Here is a 17,105-nt window from a genome sequence, read left to right as displayed (position 1 = left end):
ATCGATTTTGAACACCTGCTGAAAGTTGCATATGGCAAAATTATATGTAAATATATTTTTATTTAATTTTTTTGACATATTTTTTAGCCCTCTACCTTAGCTCAAACTTTCAAAAATATATTAAATAAGAGATTTTTTAAATCAGTACAAAGTAAGTTCAAAATCAGTAATCTATTATATTTTAGCGTAAACTTAAACATAAAATACTAATACTATGAACTGAATTCTTTATTGAGGGAAAAATATGAAAAATCAATATGAAATTGAAAGCCAAAAATAACAAAATCGTGAAAAATTGCGTAAATTATTCAGATTTTTTGTGTACTTTAAAATGGTTTTGTTTTAAAGTATGGTATAATTGCGCGCGATTTTATGTTAGATAAACACAAAAATGAACTCTTTGTATAACAGGATCAATAATCTTTTTAATGTCAGCTCAAACATCGGAAAAATTCTATTCATTTGTAGATGTGGGTTGGCCCTTGTTTAAACGAACTTTCTTTCTTTATACAAAACCAGACAGCGACATAAACTTTAAAAATGTATTACATGCATTTAATTAATTGAGAAGAAGGGTTTGATGACGCTACATATAGTCTTGAGATTCTGTTAGTCGTTGTTAAACATCTTCAATGAGCTATTTTTCCTGGATTTCTGTTAGACAAGCCTTGAGAACATGAGCCCATTACTTATAGCTTGACACATTTGGTATTTCTGATCTATACAGTGTACACAGACTATTTTCAGTTTCCTTCAGAAAAACAGGCACGTTTGACAGTATAGCAGAAAACTCAGTGACAGGAAGATCAGTAAAGTTTTCCTACTCTTTCCCTATTGGCCCCGGAATAGAGTTGAGGGCTGCTGGTTGCTCCATCTAATTTTATAAACAATTCCCAAAAGGATAGTTCATTCGCATGTAGTAGACAAATAAACCAGTGTATTGGTCTGCTTAATTACAAAAAAGACTTGGAAAAAATACAAAAGATGTACTGAACAATTGATGACAAAAAAGAAAGCCCGGAGTTTCTTTCTGCTATTCTTCTTAGGGTAGTCATCACTTAGGTAGCTAGTGAAAGGCTAGTAGATTAGCTAGGTTAGGGCTCATGTCCTCGCCGGTGAGGATCGCGACGCGTTATGCTTTTATTCCCCTACCTGCCAACCGAGCTGGTTACTTGGGTTTGTACCTTGTATTCATTATAAATTTTATCCCTAATTTAAAATGACCATACTTATATAATTAATTTTAATTGTTATTTAGATATAATAATTATAATTATTGTTATACATTGTTTTGATGTATCATAAGTGTAACTTTATTCGCCTACGTGATAAATAAAGTATTTTATTTATGCCAATGTGAAACGATTCACCCCACCTTTCTAACCAGTCTTTGTAGCAGTTCGGTCGCATCCAATAGCCAAAGAATTGTTTAAATTTATATGATTTTTAGTAAAAACAAGTGTATTGAATCCGCTATGGCTTTTCCTGTACCACATAACGTAGTTATATACCCTAAATAGGGTGATCCTGGCTCCATTATTAAAGTAATAATATGTTCTCTTGTAACTGCAATTATAATTTATTTCGTTCGTATTGACGTTGTGTTTTTATTGCTTAGTTGTTAATTTTTCAATGTACAGACTATTTATAGATATAAATATAGTGATTTAAGAGAATATAAGTTACCTAACAATATAAGAAATAGTCACTTCTTGCTATATGTTATTTTTAAAAATATCTCAATTTGACGATTTTTCGTGACCTTCAATCGTCGGTAGAGGGCTAAAAATAGGTTCCAATATTTTTTTAAATATTTTTTTTATATAATTGAGTGTGGTATGCAACGTTATAGTGCTATTCAACAACGAAAATATAAAAAAAAAATTGACGCTCCACCCTATTGTACAGTGTAATCACTACAAATCAACCACCAAAGCAGTCAATTCTCGATTTACAATGAAGACACTGGTATGTACCATATTGGTTGAGCATAACTGTGTAAGTTTAGTTGTACTCTATTTCATCTTTACAATCAATCATTTTATTACATTTAATTACTGGAAAGTCTTAGTTGAAGATGGCAGTGTCATATACTATTTGTTCTATATGTAATAAGGAGTTTGTCTCAAAAATTTCCTGAAGTATTCATGTAGCCCAAGTTCAATATAAACATAAAACCCTGTATAATATTGCGGTTGCAATTTTTACATTCAATAACTATATCTTAAATACTTGAGCACGTCTTCAAACGGGAAAAACAAGAACGTAAACAACAACAAAAAAGGATACATTATGTAATTAAAACATATATACACATATTGTACAGATATGTAGCGCAGTCATCAAATTTATTTTGACGAATAATGCCCGACATTAAATATTATTGCAAAAACAACTCGCAAATCAACATTGCGTTCCTAGGTCAAATGTCAATACTTAGATCATTTCGCAGAAAACAAAGAAGTACAACACTACCAACACAACATTATTAGCAATAAAGATGGGTTAAATATAGAATCGTTAGCTTATAAACATCGCAATAATTACCTGGGTACTTTTCAGAATCAAGTAAACGTGATAACTGCTTCCTAGTCCTGTATGGTAATAGTGCCAGCGGCAATGAATAAATATCCGTGTCTTCAGCCATATTTCCTGGCGTTAATTTACACATTTAGATATATCATATAATCCTTTCTATAGATAACAATATTATTCAATTGTAAACACTAAACACTCTAGGAAATCATAAAGTTTATTCACAAATAAAATATGTTGGTACAGCTCACAGACATCGCAGACGGACAAGTGTCAGTGTTGCTAGTTGCCTCTTGCCACTTGCCAACATTTTACCCAGAATTATACCTAAGAAAATCTTCGCATCTTTTACAAAACAAAATATGATATGTAAATTAACTTAAAACATTTAATTAATATTTATGAACATAAAATTGTGATTCTTAATATTTCCCATAAAGCCAAAAGTGTAATAAAGATGCCACTTTCCTTCGATCGTGTTTCTCGTTAGTTTCCCCGGCAATTTTGAAATGAGAAAACTAAAATTTTATGTTCCGTAGAATATTGTTATAGGATAAAATAATTACACTATGTTCAATAATTAACACTCCATGGATGTATTGAAAAAGGTAACTGCCGGTCTCATTAACGTATTAACATTAAACGAGAGTTTGCTATCTCAACTTTGCAGTAAAAGGAACGCTGTTACTGTTTGTTCAATATCAAAAATTTTGCGGGGAACTCGAAACGAAACAGGTCTATAACTTTTGTGGGTGCAGCGACGAAGATACTTATTTTTGCATTGATTACCGTTAATGTTAGGTTTAAAAAAGTGTTATTGAGTACTATTTACTTTTTAAACTATAATTGTTTTCAATATTTTTACATAAGTTTTTACGTAAATTATATAAAATACTGCATATTTATTAGAACATTGGGTATTGTAATATTATAGCTATATGTTATTTTTGGGAAAACGTAGCGAAACCAATAACAGTTATCGTATTTGGCCTTCTGATAAATAATTAAACTTCACGGATAAAGTACCTACCTGTTTTCCAAAATCAAGTATTTCAACCGTTTGTCATCTGTCAGGAAGATATTGAGGTCGGCTGTAAAAGTGGAAGCGAGTCATCTGATGGGAAATGGCCATCGCCGCCAATTAGTATTTGTATTCTCTTTGCCGCCAATAAACATTCAAAATAATATCAGAAGAATAATCATCGATGCGTTGCAGAACTTCGAGATAGGAATATTTTTTTTTTTGCAGTTGAAAGAAAATATTTAACAAAAGACTATTTATATCACCATTATGACTAAGTAGCCTTTTTTGAAACAGGTAGATAAAATAGCTTCAAATAGATCTGGGACAGGTTTGATTTTTTATCAAGAGTTTTTATAGTCCATTATTTTATAGTTTTTTCTTTAATATAAAATAAAAAAACACTTTTATAATCTGAGACGCTTTATTGTCATTCACATGTGCATTCTCTATACAACTACGTTTTCTAATAAATATATTACATATAAAAAGTGTTATGCAGTAACATTTCAACTATATTACATTTATCTACATTTCACATAGACGAGTGGTTTCCACACTTTCATTAGGTTCCTCTACAACGACCTGTTTAAACCGTATTTGATAATCCGAGGTTGTCACAAAATGTATTAATTTGAAACCCACGACAGTCACACATATCATGAATATTAGAGAAGGTCATAAAACTTGAACCTACCGAAAATGGACCCCACCATCGTTAACAATGTTATTGTTGTCTTTTACAGTTACGTCAAATGCAGTTTTTACTTCCAAGTTCAAATATAATTGTATTAATAGTGTTATATAACTATATAAAAACAATGTGTTAATATTTTTATATTGTACTCCACATACATATGCAGCTTATGTAAAATAAACAAACATTGTAACCAGTGTAACTACTGAACATGATAAGACTTAACATCTCATGTCTCAAGTAGGCGAGCGCAGTGGAATACCAAACAATACAAGGTGTTGGATGGCGTTTCTACTGTTTATGGGCGGTCGTATCACTTACCATCAGGCGAACCGCAAGATCAACTCGTCATTCAAAGCATTAAAAATAAAACACGTGTATGTAGATTGTGGTCAAAACTGTTGATCAGAGTAGGTATGTACTACCAGTTGATTATATTATTATCTGAGAACATAATTAATTAATTGCACGCACTGTCGCTCACTGGCAGTTTGATACACGTGTGACGTCATCCGATACATCAGAAGTATTTCCAACAGACAATTTAAATACAAGACCCATAAAAAATGCTACAACGTTGTATATATGAGAAATTAGGTCTTGAAATTAACATTTTATACAAAACTTGTTACTAGGAAGGTATTGTTTATTACTATATCAATTAAGTCATAAGATCTCTAGTCAAATCATTGTTTTGTCAAAACGCCCGATGTTCCTCTTAAAACACAATTATAATTAAAAATATTTTGTTAAGAACGTCGACAATTAAATAAATATTACTTTAGACAAAAACATGTTTACAAACTAAAAATAAATAATTTATTTACAATGATAATGACTAACACTGTAAGCTCTTTAATGGAATGTTTAATTTTAACGAAATACATCCATACGTAGATAATAAATTTTGTTTGTTACATTTTATTCATCACCTATCAGTAACATTGACTTTACAATAATTTATAATTTAAGTGAATACCAGGACATCCTATTTGTGCATTTTCCCAGCCGGCTGACAATTTTTGGACAACTTTGGAATTTGCCATTTCTTTTTACACAAAGCTGAGTTTAGACTAGCAAGTTCTTGCAACAATATAGCGTAAGAAGTAATCTATTTTACTGGCGGTAGGTCTCTACATGTGAGAGTCCGCCTGGATAGGTACCACCGCAATGCTTATTACTGCTGCCAAGCAAGTGTGTAGTTACTGTGGTCTTCCGGTTTGAAGGACATTGTAGCCAATGTAAGTACTGGATATAAGACTTTACATCTCACGTCTCAGGATGGCGAGCGCAATGAAATACCAAACAATACTTTGTAATTCAGATAATGGATGGTGTTTATATTGTTTTTGGGCGGTCGTATCGCTTATCATCAGGCGAATGGCAAGTTCGTTTCGTGATTCAAAGCAAGAAAAATAAATTAAAATTCGACATTCGTTATACACATGACACTTGCCGCAAGTCCTACAAGGTTCAAATTGCAATAGTCAGCTTGCAGAGATGGTTATACGGTAAAAATTACTAGCGGAAGTCGACTTCTGAAAGTTTTCTTGCTAATCTAAACCTCGCTTATGACACGGTGGTGCATCAGCCAAGTTCGGCTTCGTAAACAAGCAATTTCCAAACGGAATAATTGTTCTAAAATCTTAAATTAATATAATTAGATATGTAAGTCAAAATCTTAACATTAATAAGTAAAGTGCAGACTCATTATGAGAAACCCTGAAGCAAAGTTTTAACAATTTTTTTAAACAAATGACTATCGCCCGCAAACGATACAAATAAATTAAATAAAATGGTCTGGAACAATTCTAATATATTCATTTTTTCTTTTCGAATCATCATAAGACACGTTACATATACTCTGAACATTCAATAAACTCTACATTGTATTTCCTGAGAATAACTTGACAGCAGCAAACTGGAAGGAGCATGTAAGAAAACTTCAGCTGACTGGCGATTAAATAAACCCTACCTGGCAGAAAATTACAAAACATTTCTGATATTATATGAGCATAACGTCAAAAGTGATATTATTAGGATAAAACTAAACGGAAAATTTATTAGACATATGCAGGCAATATTTACATACAATTACTGTAATCTTGTAAATTCAAAATTCTTGTTTCACAACAAAAAATATTTCCTACTATATACATACATATAGCGGCGTGGCATGTAAACACATACATTAAGAAACAATAAATATTTCGTACTACCCACATTCCGCCTTGTTTCACTATTAACATAGCTGTCATTATTTGTTCTATAAAATAAATAAACTTTAAGTGAATAAATAACGTGGCAAGATGTTATGTACAATTAACTATAAACATTGAATTACCACTATACTTGAAATACTTGAAAAAATGACACATGTATAAATTGTCAATACATTAGAACGGCTACTACTCAGAAATTAAGCACAAAAACAGCTATTGTAGAAAAAATAACTTGAAGAAACTGCCTCCTAGTAGAGATTTATCTAAAATGACCTTATTTGTCGAATTAAAATGGTAGCTGTCCACGCAAGCATTAATGAAATCGCCATATCATACATCCTCCAGGTTTACAGTAATTATAAAGTAAATTAAAATATTAAATATAATATTGTAGACAATTTCAACATGTGTTATTTTACCAAGAATTTTCGATTAAACGTAGGTACATTTTCCAACTTTTACCATTCCCAATAAATATAATAGAACGGATAAATAAATTCGTGGTCGATTGAGGCAAGAAACTATATCACCAATAAATTTCGTCTTTTGTATACTTAAAGTAATTGATAGCTTTCGCATACATTTTAATTAAAGAAACAATAAAATCCATAATTCAAATAAAGTAAGAAAAGCCATAAATTCCTTCAGCGATAAAATCGACATACCAAAATCTACTGAATAAAATAAACATGACTAATAATTAGATTAAAAAACAGCTAAGGGGCCGTTCAAGTATTACGTAACGCAATTTTTGAAGATTTTTGAAGCCCCTACTCTCCCTTGTAACGCGCCGTAACGTTTAACTATACGCCATCCTCCCTCTCCCTCCAAAAGTTATGTCACTCTAAAGTGCCAATTTTTTTGTAATATTCACAATTATTTTATGCAAAATACCGGAAAGTCGCTAAAATACCTTTGTTATTGTTTTAAAATAAAAAAAAAAACAATGATACATAACGCTTTGTACGAGTATCCCCTCCCGCCCGTGTACACATAGTAAAGTTTTAAAAGATCCTCCTTCCCCCCCAAATTGCGTTACGTAATACTTGTACGGCCCCTCATAAAGTACCAAAAACACTGACAAATATATATTACGTAATAAATCTGCTTCATTTTGCGAATACTTTGAGATACTTAACTTCGCATTTACGAATAAATATAATTCCAGTCTCAAACATTATTTAATGCACTCGGCCCTCATTTTAGATTACCTGTATCACTTATCCATATCATACAATTATTTTTCAGTAAAATTTGCAGACAGTAAACTAATATTTTAGAAAATCAATTGCTTTTATACACATAGAATTATATATTTTCATATAATCATTATGTCTTCCAGCTGCAACCAGCGTTTCATTTTTCGAAAACAATGGTTTATTCCTTCTGAAAATCAATATTCATTTAAATGAAAAAGAATCTACAATTCCGTAAAAAGCAACGTAATTTTTTATATTGTCTGCAAATTCTAAAAAAAAATAATCTGATCATACCATTATTCAGTGAAAGATGAAACCATAAACCAGCTTTTCCTTCCTTGAAAATGCTATGTACATTTATACAAACCCCATTCATAATTGTCTCATATCAACTATCACTAAGCTATGTACAATGATATGACTTTAACGATATTTGGTTACTAATACTAAATAAGGTTTTAAATTTAGTCATTAAGTACAAAATAAAGCAAAGAGATGGATAATTTAACTACTGTATTGACTGTAATGTACGAACTTTGGAATTGGCAAAATATTCAGACGACAAAGACTGTTACACCGAGCCTATCCAATCCCACCAAAGTAATGAGAGATATCCAAACGAACCCCACGTTGATTCAAATCCACTGAAAGTTTTCTATCATATTATGTAATAATTATTATATCTACATAAACAGACCGACTAAGCCAAAAAGGTATTAAACTTCATACATTACTGCCAATACATACACTAAGGTACGTTGATATATACATAATATTAAAGTTGTTTCATATCAGTCTTTAATGGTATATATATTTGTTTTTTGTTACATCGCGTTCGGGCATGTTCATGAAGCATGATCATATTTTTTATAAAATTAATATTATTATATAATTAATAAGTAGTAAATTCGAGAAATATATTACGAATATAAAAAAACAACACAGTCCTAATCCCACGCTAGTACTAAGAAACCTATGTTAAGTCAGGTTATTAGGAATTGCGAATCTTGTAACAATCAGCAGATCTATATTTGAGGTATTTGGGTTGCTAAAGCGACATCTAGCGTTATTCAGAGTACAGAGACACAATTTGGTAGGGTTCGATCAATTCCGCTTATATTTTCAATCCCACATATTTTTATTGCGAATCCCACCACACGACCATGTTTCATGAATATGTCAAACGTCCCAACCCTACAGTCCAAGTAAAACATGACACCATTCGATAATAATGTAGTTCTTTGGCAACACTGTTGTAGTCTTCCATTATGTTTAAGTCACTGAACGCTATGATTGAAGTAAAAACTATTAGTCTATTTTATTTTTTATTGCGCATTTTTTACAACTGCATAATGTTGTTTAAGCCTTTTATAATTTGATTTCCAAAAACTCACGCCAGTATAATTCCATGTTTAATTTTGTGTTATAAAACATTGGACATTGTCAGACTACAACTTACGTATTCAAATATTTAATGTTCCTTACATAACTCAGACAAGCCTTCAGTGACAAAGTTTGTTAAAAGAATTAGTAGTATATTATTACTTCAAATGTTATGTAATATGTTATTGTTACCAATTCACCCACTATGTTATGATATAAAAATATTTAATTTGTTACATTTTCTACCTTCTACATTACTTTTTACGATTTAAAATCAGTTTTTATGCATGTTAACACTAACGCTCGGATCTATATTCATATTGGTCAAAATGTATTAAAGCACCAGGAGCCAGAACCGTAAATTATCAAAAAGGAAAAATCAACTTCCATATCAAACCTTACTCAATTTCACAAATCCCACATTTTCCGACGAATCCAACAAAAATACCTCCAAAACTCCGAGATTACTGAATCGAACATTACTGACCTTCTTGACCTAGCGAACGTGTTAACTTTCAAACCCTACGAATCCCACCGACCCACATTAGTCAACAAAGACTCCACACTCCACGAGTGACGTATAATACCAACCTGATCCCACATTGTTCAATTATGTGCTGCCCGTTTCCCTAACATGTATCCCTCCCACCTTTTAGCCGTATTCAGTAGGATTGGGTCGTTGTCCAGGCCTGCTAGAAGATATAATTGATTGACGTGGGTGGCGTGGTAATCCCACCTGGCTATGTTGGGGCTGACACCTAGGGTGAAGTGTCGGAGGTCGTAGAAGCTGCCGCTGCCGGTGTCGAAGAGCGGGAGTAAGGTCTTGAGGGAGGTCATGCCGTCGTCAAACATCTTCTTGGCGAGGGATATGGAGTTCTCGCCCTCGATTATGTGCAGGTCGTAGAGGCCGAGAAGAGTATATATGAAGCCGTTAAGGACGAACAGCGGCGGCTTGGTTGGGTATTCTTCGTACCTACAAGGGAAATATCGATTCCGAAGTGTTTTATTAGAAATTTCCGCAGGTTAATGAGGGCAAATTATAAATAAATGAGACTCAAAAATGGGATCAAATTACCTTATGGCATGGTCTTGTTGCTCGAGTTCATGGTAAGTGATCGAACAAATATTCGACTTCTCCGACATTAACAACTGAAGCGATTTTATTTTGAAATCCGGGAAGTACCAGATCCTTTGAATACCTACCACACGTATTTGTCCATCCAGTACGCCTTGACGCCGCCGGCGTGGCTCGGCACGTCGAGCAGGAACAGCGCGCGCTTGGCCGCCTGCAGGTACGACGTGTCGCCGCTGCGGTGGTACGCGCGGGACAAAAGGGAAATCGCGTGGCCTTGACTCATCGCCGAGTACCTGCGCAGGGAGTGACGTTTACAGAAGGCTATTTAGTGTATGAGATGTGACTTAGAAGGCGTTACAATTTGAATTTTAAAACTAACGGTACTGTACTGTACTACTAGCTATACCCTGCGCCACTCACCAGCCCGGCTTGAGGTCTGCGACTCCGAGCGCCATCCTCCTCCTGACGGGCACGGGCCAGCCGCCCGCACTGGCGCGCTGCGAGCGCACGAGCCAGCGCGCCGCCGCCATGAACATAGCTGCTAACTGTACTGTACTGTACTGTACTGTACTACTAGCTATACCCTGCGCCACTCACCAGCCCGGCTTGAGGTCTGCGACTCCGAGCGCCATCCTCCTCCTGACGGGCACGGGCCAGCCGCCCGCACTGGCGCGCTGCGAGCGCACGAGCCAGCGCGCCGCCGCCATGAACATAGCTGCTAACTGTACTGTACTGTACTGTACTACTAGCTATACCCTGCGCCACTCACCAGCCCGGCTTGAGGTCTGCGACTCCGAGCGCCATCCTCCTCCTGACGGGCACGGGCCAGCCGCCCGCACTGGCGCGCTGCGAGCGCACGAGCCAGCGCGCCGCCGCCATGAACATAGCCATGTGCTCGCTGCGGGACACTGTCACGTTGTCCAGCGCGCCAGAACCGCTTAGAATTATGCTCGATATCTAAAACGAATACAAAAAATATAGCCATATGTGATAGAAAGATACCTGCTTAGTATCTTTAGTCTCTCCACATACTAAAGGATGGTTAGTATACATGATAAAACCTGCCGTACTGGTTCCTTTGGAAGAGTTACATTATGGTGTCAGTCAGCTCCCATCCCGTAAGACATATACAAATTCAACCCTCTTTCTTCCTTATCCTTGCAGTCACTAATAAGTCTAAAAATTATTTGGTTTTCTGGATGCTCAGTAACCACTAGCAACACACCTGTTAAAATCAACAGGTACAACTACATATTGCATAGGTAGAAAATTTTCTACCTTCAACTAAAAAAAATGTGTCAATTATTCTCTAAAACTAAGTGTACCCCGAGTGCTATGACTTGTCCTTCTTTAAACGGGGCTTAAAAAGAGTGCTCACCTTCCAGTAGACAACGGCTTGCCTGTGCCTCGGGCATTGCTTTAGTCCATGGGCAGCAGATGCTGCGTACAGTCAGGCGGACTGCTTGATCTTTTGCCTACTAAGCCAATAAAAAAGACTACCTTAAACTTATTCCGTGGTGACCTCCGCTTCGGCCTGTCCTGCAACGCCCAGCCTTTCTGCATGTCGATTATAAGATCCCTGGTGATGCGCCGCCATTGCTGCTCCACGCCTATACCGTAGTATATATGATCGTCCTAAAAATAATATAACTTATTTACATACATTGAACAAAATATCTACAGGATGTTATATAGAATCATTTTGATATTGTGTTACAAAATAAAACCACCCCCTATATTTTTTATAATAACACTAAAATATTTTACTTGAACCGTATAAAAAGTAATTTTAATTTTACACACCCTTATACCACTACTACTCTAAGAGAATTCGTCGCATCGACAATATCACCCTTACAATGGGAAATACTCTCATGCACACCAGCACTCCAGGCCATATACCCACTAAACTACAAAGTAATAAAAAAATTAGAAAAGTAAAGCAATGAAATTTTTGAGCATAAATTCCTTCAGTATATTATTCAATCTGCTGGTGTATAACTATCTCCTATATCTTTGTACATAGAGGACGATTTGCAACTAACAAAAAAAGCATACATAGTTTCCAAGTTATATTCTAACTACAACTAAAGAAAATCTACCTATTGTATAAAAAAAGTAAGATACAAATCACATATTACAAGAAAAATATAATTTTTTAGCAATATACAGGGTGTCAAATAAGCATAATTAAAAATCAAATAAACTTACCTGAGCATATATCATCTGCATATTCGTAACATAATGCAAATACACGGTCTCCCTCTTATCCTTGTTCTGCAGCACCACGGTCATCGAGGAGTTAGGCTTCATCATCAGATCTGCACTGAGCACGAAGTCCTGGCTCACGTTCACCTTCAACCACACCTGACTTGCCACATGCTCTGACGTCGAAAACTTTATAACATTAGACTGTACTGACTCATCAAATTCCCTCGCCATCGTAGCATCTTTACTGACTATCCAGTTTTCTAGATGTTTCTCTCCATCATCCAAAACCTTTCTCCTTGGCTCTGGTTCGGTCAAAAACTTGCTATAGTGAGCCAGTCCAAATTGTGCTATCTGGGTCGGGTAGAAGAAGCCCTTAGGGTCCCACTGGGTGGACACCGGGACCCCCTCGATCCCGCTGATGCATTTGACCCTATCGCGAACTTCCACGTTGTAGTTTTCGAAGGTGGTGAAGGTGCCGCGTGGGTCATACTTCTTCTTCGGATGGTATATTTTACCGTAGCTGTGGGACCATTCGAATTTCTCGATGCCGTCCGTTGAAGTTATCTTGCCGTAAATCTGGATAGGAGTAGTTTATGTCACATAATATTTCCCAAACTTTAAAATTTAGTTTCATTTCCTAGCATCTAAATAATGTATGAGTAAACAAAAAAAAAAAAAAAATACAATTAAAGTACACTGGATATCTCCTCATAAACAGTAGCATCATCGATCATTTTGAATTACAAATAGCTTCAAGGCACACTTTATTAATGTAAAGTATTGATATGAGCTTAAATCCGCACGATCAATATTTGGGCGCTGTGCGGCTCAAGGTCGGTCGTACTTTGATACAGGGTCGATAAAGGGCATCCCGTGATAAGATAAGCTAGTTTATAAAAGAGGTACGACGTTTTATTTGACATTCAAAATAATAATTTTCAATAACGATGTACTAAGTCTGATGACTGGCAGAAGTACCTACACAATTCTTCACAGCTTGCCGTTATCTGACAGTTTATCGCAGTAATAAATCCAATTCTATCGATTGATTGATGGTTTTTTGAATAAATCGATCGAATAACACTCGCAACTCATCATCATCAAATGATAAGTCAACATAATTTATATTTAATGATTTCAAAATCACAAAAACATCCCACTTAATTAAGCGCCATCTTCTGACAATAATCTGAAACTATTCTATATAAGTATACCAAATGACTGCAATACCCAAATAGATAAACAAAGCTAAACAAGCTCAAAGAAATTATAAAATTGCCGACAATATGCGTCCTTATAGTATTGTTTGTGAACATGGGCCTAAGGTCCTCGTTATGCACATCGAAGAGTGTGTTTACCTCAAAATACTTGTGGACGAGGGAGAAAGGCACGAAGACCTCGTCGCGGTCGCGGTCGCGCCGGCACGCCACCGAGTACTCGCCGTTGATTACACATTCTATGTCTTCTTCCACGCGCTCTGACAGGCCGTTCGACAACACAGAACCTACTGGCAACACATTATAATTATCATAAATCAAAAACATATAAGAAAAATAAATGAAGTATTATCTCATGCAAAAGAAAAGAAAGAAAAATATTATTGACACAATATACTCATAATAATAATATAATCATGCCAACCAACCTTTACAAAATATCTAGTATCGCATTTTTAAAGGTTTATAATTATAAATAGGTTTATTAAAATTATTCTGATGGTGTGGATTTTAAACACATCTATACCCAAAATGAACCGTAACCTTGTAAACACACTAGTTTCAAAATAAACTATTTTTGAAGAAGAAAAAAACTATTTCTGTCTCCTAATAATTATTATTATAATTAATAATCACAATTTCGCATTAACACTTGAAATACCAGAATAAAAATCGACCTTAAATCGGTCTTATTGTTCTTTTCGCGCTTTATTCTAAAATATAGTTATAATCATTTAAGTAATAATCAGCCGCTACTGAGGTCAAAGGCGGCCTAAGGAGATTCCGATATCACGCCCTTCACAGAACATAATTATATTGATTTTAAAACTGTTTTTTTTGCATGTTCTTAGAACCCGTCCCTATAATACTTTAGCCATCCTTATTATGTTATATTATATTTAATAAATACCGCTACGGTAGATATAATTTTTTTTTGGAATAATTGGCCCTGAGGTTCCAGGTTTGATTCCGAGATCTGGCAGTGATATTGGGTTTATCTACTTTGTACAAGCCCATAGTCTGGAATTTGATTCCGATATGGCGATAGGCTCGCTCCCTATTGTGTATTGGTCCGGAATACACATGGCGAAACCAGGTGCCTTGTAGGGACTTCTGCCTAGCCCTTTGAACATAAACAGCGTGAGTATATGTAATACATGTATACTAATACATGGACAACAATACAATGGACATACTTGGCCTCCTGGGGAACTCTCCGCAGTGTCCCCAATACACGATGTAGAGTAGCACTGCGACGCACAGCGCGCCCAGTGCTACCTTCATGTTCATTCGGACCAGCATCACGCCTGCCACCTGCACAATAAAAATAATTTATAATAATGTTAATGTACCAGTCTTGTATTATGTACTGCTCATTGCTGAGCCTGGGCCTCTTTTGCTACTAAGAGAGATTTTATTCTTTATTCCACCATGCTGGTATGGGTTGGCAGACTTATATACCTTGAAGATGTTAATTGGTAAACAATTTAAATTAAAGACGTAACTTAGAAAAGTCAGAGGTGATTGACAGAGCATTGCTTTGAAGTTGGGTTAATAGCTGATTAATTATATACCCTTTAGACAATGCCAATTAGTTTTTATTTCAACACAATGCAGTAGTGTGTTATACTTTTTTTTGTGATGCTTTTTTAAGTAAACTGCATCCATGCTGTAATTATTTTGTAGAGATGTATGGTCTTGGCCATTTTAATATTGTTATATTAACCACACATCATATTATATATTTAGCTGTATACTAAAAGAATAACATTTACTAATAGGTTTGTTCGGCATTGTAAAAAAAAAACAAATAGTTTGATAAACTGAATGGACTCCTGCAAAACAAATTAATTAAATTTCGCTCATTATTGTATTAATGATCTTTCATCCATCAACACTATCTGGACATAAAAACAAAATAAAAACAAAAACAAAATTAAATCATCTATAATGATAAGAACCGTGATCGTAAAATTATTTATCACTTATGTTTTTGTTTTTAATAGTTATGTTAAATTTAAATGGAAATCCCAAAGTTAGGTCAAATCTCTCATTCAAATAAAACTACTTATTGTTTTTATCACCAAATTTTGTTTAATTTTTACTCTTTGAATATCTCACTCAAAATATAAAATACACCTAGCTGAGAACTATAAGTATCAGTACAATGATTACCAAGATATAAGTGACAAGTTATCACTTGGCACATTGTATTAAACCCCTATATTAATATGTGAAAAAAATAATTTTTTACTCCTTTATAAGTACATTGTATGCACAGAAGAGTGTGAAATTCGCCATGATTAAAGTTTATAAAGAAAAATATAATTTATGTGTGTGTTCAAAATATACAAATATATTAAATTTGATCGTCGAATTATGAACACTGAATGATCACTAACCAAGTCTAATTTGATAACCACTAACTCTGATTCTAACTCTCCAGTTAGGTCACTAAGTTCCAAGTGACATTTGGTCAACCAAGTTATTTGCCCTCATTACTCAGAACTAAGGATAGTAATAAAAATGGGGTCAAGGGAAAATCCATTAAATAAATGATAGATTAGGAGTTGTTTCTGCAAATACATATATATTTATGACCAACTTCAAAAAAGGAGCAAGAAGTAGAAATTATAATTTTGTTATTTTTTGAAAATATCAAATAGATGGATTATACATTGTAAACAGATTATTTAATTTTTATTGTCGGGAAGAGTGCAGTGCCACATAAATGATACATAAAAGCCTAGAATTATCAATTATAAAGTTTAGTATAGTAAGGATTAATTTCAATTTGCCTTTTTTCGTTGGCTACGCGGTCTTGCATTATTTCCGACGATATGTCGTCTATTTTTCTTGTTATCGTAGCATAAGAAGTTGAATGGCACAATAAAATTGGAATGAACGCTGTAACCGATTCGAAAGAATATTTAAAGAAATTTATAAGTTAATGTCCGCTTAATTTATAGGCGCCTGTCGCTAGCGCGTGGGAGTTCAAATTGCTGCAGAGCGCATCAAGTGATGTGGCAATATAAACACGACTGTATGTTATTTATGATATAATTAAACGAACATGACACTTTTCTAATACAAAAACATACAAACAAAATGCGGAAACTTACTTTGTGTACTGAAAACACATTCCATTCGTGTTGATGAATGTTGTAATGAAATAAACGTATTCTTTTCATAAGAAATAACGCTTTCACATCTCAAATCACATCAAACTGGTAAATCGGTGAAGTGCGGGCAAAAATCAACTGGAATACAAACATAAAACAGATTCTAAACGCAAAATAATGTTAAATAATCGCTGGATACACAGTTCCGCAGTTTACAGCTGACTTTTGACAGTTATGCTGACAATCGTCAGTGTTGACATTAAACGTTCCATATATCGGTATCGATATTCTTAACTTGTTACTAAAAATTATGAACTTTACGTTTACTATAATGCAGGTGATGTTTACTACTTACTCGTAGACTGCTCGCCGAGTCAACTATGTCCTTATTATTATAAAAAAGTTTGTTCCAATTTAAATACC

At 34.5% G+C, this 17,105-nt stretch overlaps 1 protein-coding gene across 2 annotated transcripts; it reads right to left on the bottom strand.

Moving 5' to 3' along the window:
- Nucleotides 1–3,961: 3,961 nt before the first annotated feature.
- On the bottom strand, nucleotides 3,962–16,904 carry LOC115451466 (D-glucuronyl C5-epimerase). Of its 2 annotated transcripts, none has more exons than XM_030179807.2 (8): nucleotides 16,683–16,904; nucleotides 14,757–14,874; nucleotides 13,702–13,850; nucleotides 12,344–12,919; nucleotides 11,633–11,767; nucleotides 10,902–11,089; nucleotides 10,261–10,425; nucleotides 3,962–10,030 (listed from the first exon to the last, which is right to left on the bottom strand). In XM_030179807.2, the coding sequence occupies exons 1-8, from the start codon at nucleotides 16,749–16,751 to the stop codon at nucleotides 9,664–9,666; spliced, it is 1,767 nt and encodes a 588-aa protein (XP_030035667.2). In that variant the 5' UTR covers nucleotides 16,752–16,904; the 3' UTR covers nucleotides 3,962–9,663. The 2 variants fall into 2 exon arrangements, with proteins under 2 accessions (XP_030035667.2, XP_037295599.1); XM_037439702.1 differs by having other exon boundaries at nucleotides 13,702–13,847.
- Nucleotides 16,905–17,105: the final 201 nt, after the last annotated feature.

The sequence above is a fragment of the Manduca sexta genome, chromosome 17 (genome assembly GCF_014839805.1).
Source record: "Manduca sexta isolate Smith_Timp_Sample1 chromosome 17, JHU_Msex_v1.0, whole genome shotgun sequence".
NCBI lineage: Eukaryota > Metazoa > Arthropoda > Insecta > Lepidoptera > Sphingidae > Manduca > Manduca sexta.
Note: the sequence above shows the minus strand (reverse complement) of the source record. Positions and strands in the feature narration are given on the sequence as shown.